Genomic DNA, 1,374 nt, shown 5'->3' on the forward strand with positions numbered 1-1,374 from the left:
AGTTAATTTTTTCCATACAGTACAGTGTGGTCACTCCTCTAGTGAATCCCCTTGTCTACAGCTTGAAGAACAAGGAAGTAAAAGCAGCTCTCAAAAGAATGTTGCAAAAAGGTTTACAACAGCTCAGAGAGCAGAGAACAGGCTTTCCCAGCTGTATGGAATAAGAAAGAGGCCAACTTCTTTCTTGCCCCCTTCAGAATACTAAGGTGTGTTACCTGACTAGGAATGAAGGGCCTTGGAGAACAGTAGCCAGTTGCTCTCAGAGGACATCATAGAGACATGGGTCCCCTAACCACTTCACAGGTACCACCAAGAAGACAGCCTATGAGCTGCTGATGATACCTCGCCTGTGTATCCCTCCTCCTGGCCTATGGGCACCTGCAACATTCCAGGTGCCCCACCCACATACCATACCACCCTGTTCTGTCCACCTGGGTGGCACCCGGTGGCAACAAATATAAGCCTTTGCAGGCAGCTAGTGAGAAAATGTAGAAAAATGGCAAAACTCTATAGGACTGAGGAAAAGCATGCATACTTGACCATTCAGCCCTGCCTTAGGGGAAGCAAACAAGAGGCTGTTGATACCCACCCTGGCTTTGCAGGATCAAGAAGAGGCAAACAATTTTAAGAACTCTGCCTAAGAGGATGCAAGAAGCATAGAACAGGTGTATCCATAGGAAAAACTCAGAGAAAGCCTCAAAATACCTAGAAGGCCAACAGAAGGTATTTCTCTCCTGAAGCCAGGCAGTAGAGGAGGAGGTGACTGAGTCTTCAAATGCAAAGACAACAACACAAGACATCAAGGAACCTGAAAAATCATCTACAAGTTCAGTGCAATCCCTATCAAAATTCCAATGGCATTTTTCACAGATAGAGATTTCTTAAATCCTAAAATTTGTATGGAACCATAAAAGATTCCACACAATCATGGCAATCTTGAGAGAGAAAAGCAAAACTGGAGGTATTATATTTCTTAATTTCAAATCATATAGCAAAGTTATAGTAATCAAAATAGCATGTTGACATAAAAATAGACCAATGGAGTAGAATCAAGAGTCCAGAAATAAACACATGTATATATAGTCAACCAACGTTTGCAAGGGCACAAGATCACACAATATAGGAAGGACAGCCTCTGATAAATTGTGTTGGGAAAACTGGATATCCACATGCAAAAGAAAGAAACTAAATCCCTATCTTACATCACTTAGAAAAACTACTTGAAATAGATTAAGGACTTAATCACGAGCCCATACAATCTGTAACCACAAAACTCCTAGAGGAAAACATAAGGATTGGGGCACCTGGGTGACTCAGTCAGTTAAAGCATCTGACTTCAGTTCATTTTCATGATCTCACAGTTCTTGGGTTTGA

General features: G+C 41.8%; 1 protein-coding gene across 1 annotated transcript in view; it reads left to right on the top strand.

Moving 5' to 3' along the window:
* The window catches only part of LOC115305222 (olfactory receptor 8S1-like), a 20,635-nt gene extending 20,471 nt beyond the window's left edge, over nt 1–164 (top strand). Inside the window, 1 exon segment of the mRNA XM_029955502.1 lies at nt 3–164. Within this exon segment, the coding sequence (XP_029811362.1) occupies nt 3–164 (162 nt within the window).
* The last annotated feature ends 1,210 nt before the right edge of the window (nt 165–1,374 follow it).

Source organism: Suricata suricatta, chromosome 10 (genome assembly GCF_006229205.1).
Source record: "Suricata suricatta isolate VVHF042 chromosome 10, meerkat_22Aug2017_6uvM2_HiC, whole genome shotgun sequence".
NCBI lineage: Eukaryota > Metazoa > Chordata > Mammalia > Carnivora > Herpestidae > Suricata > Suricata suricatta.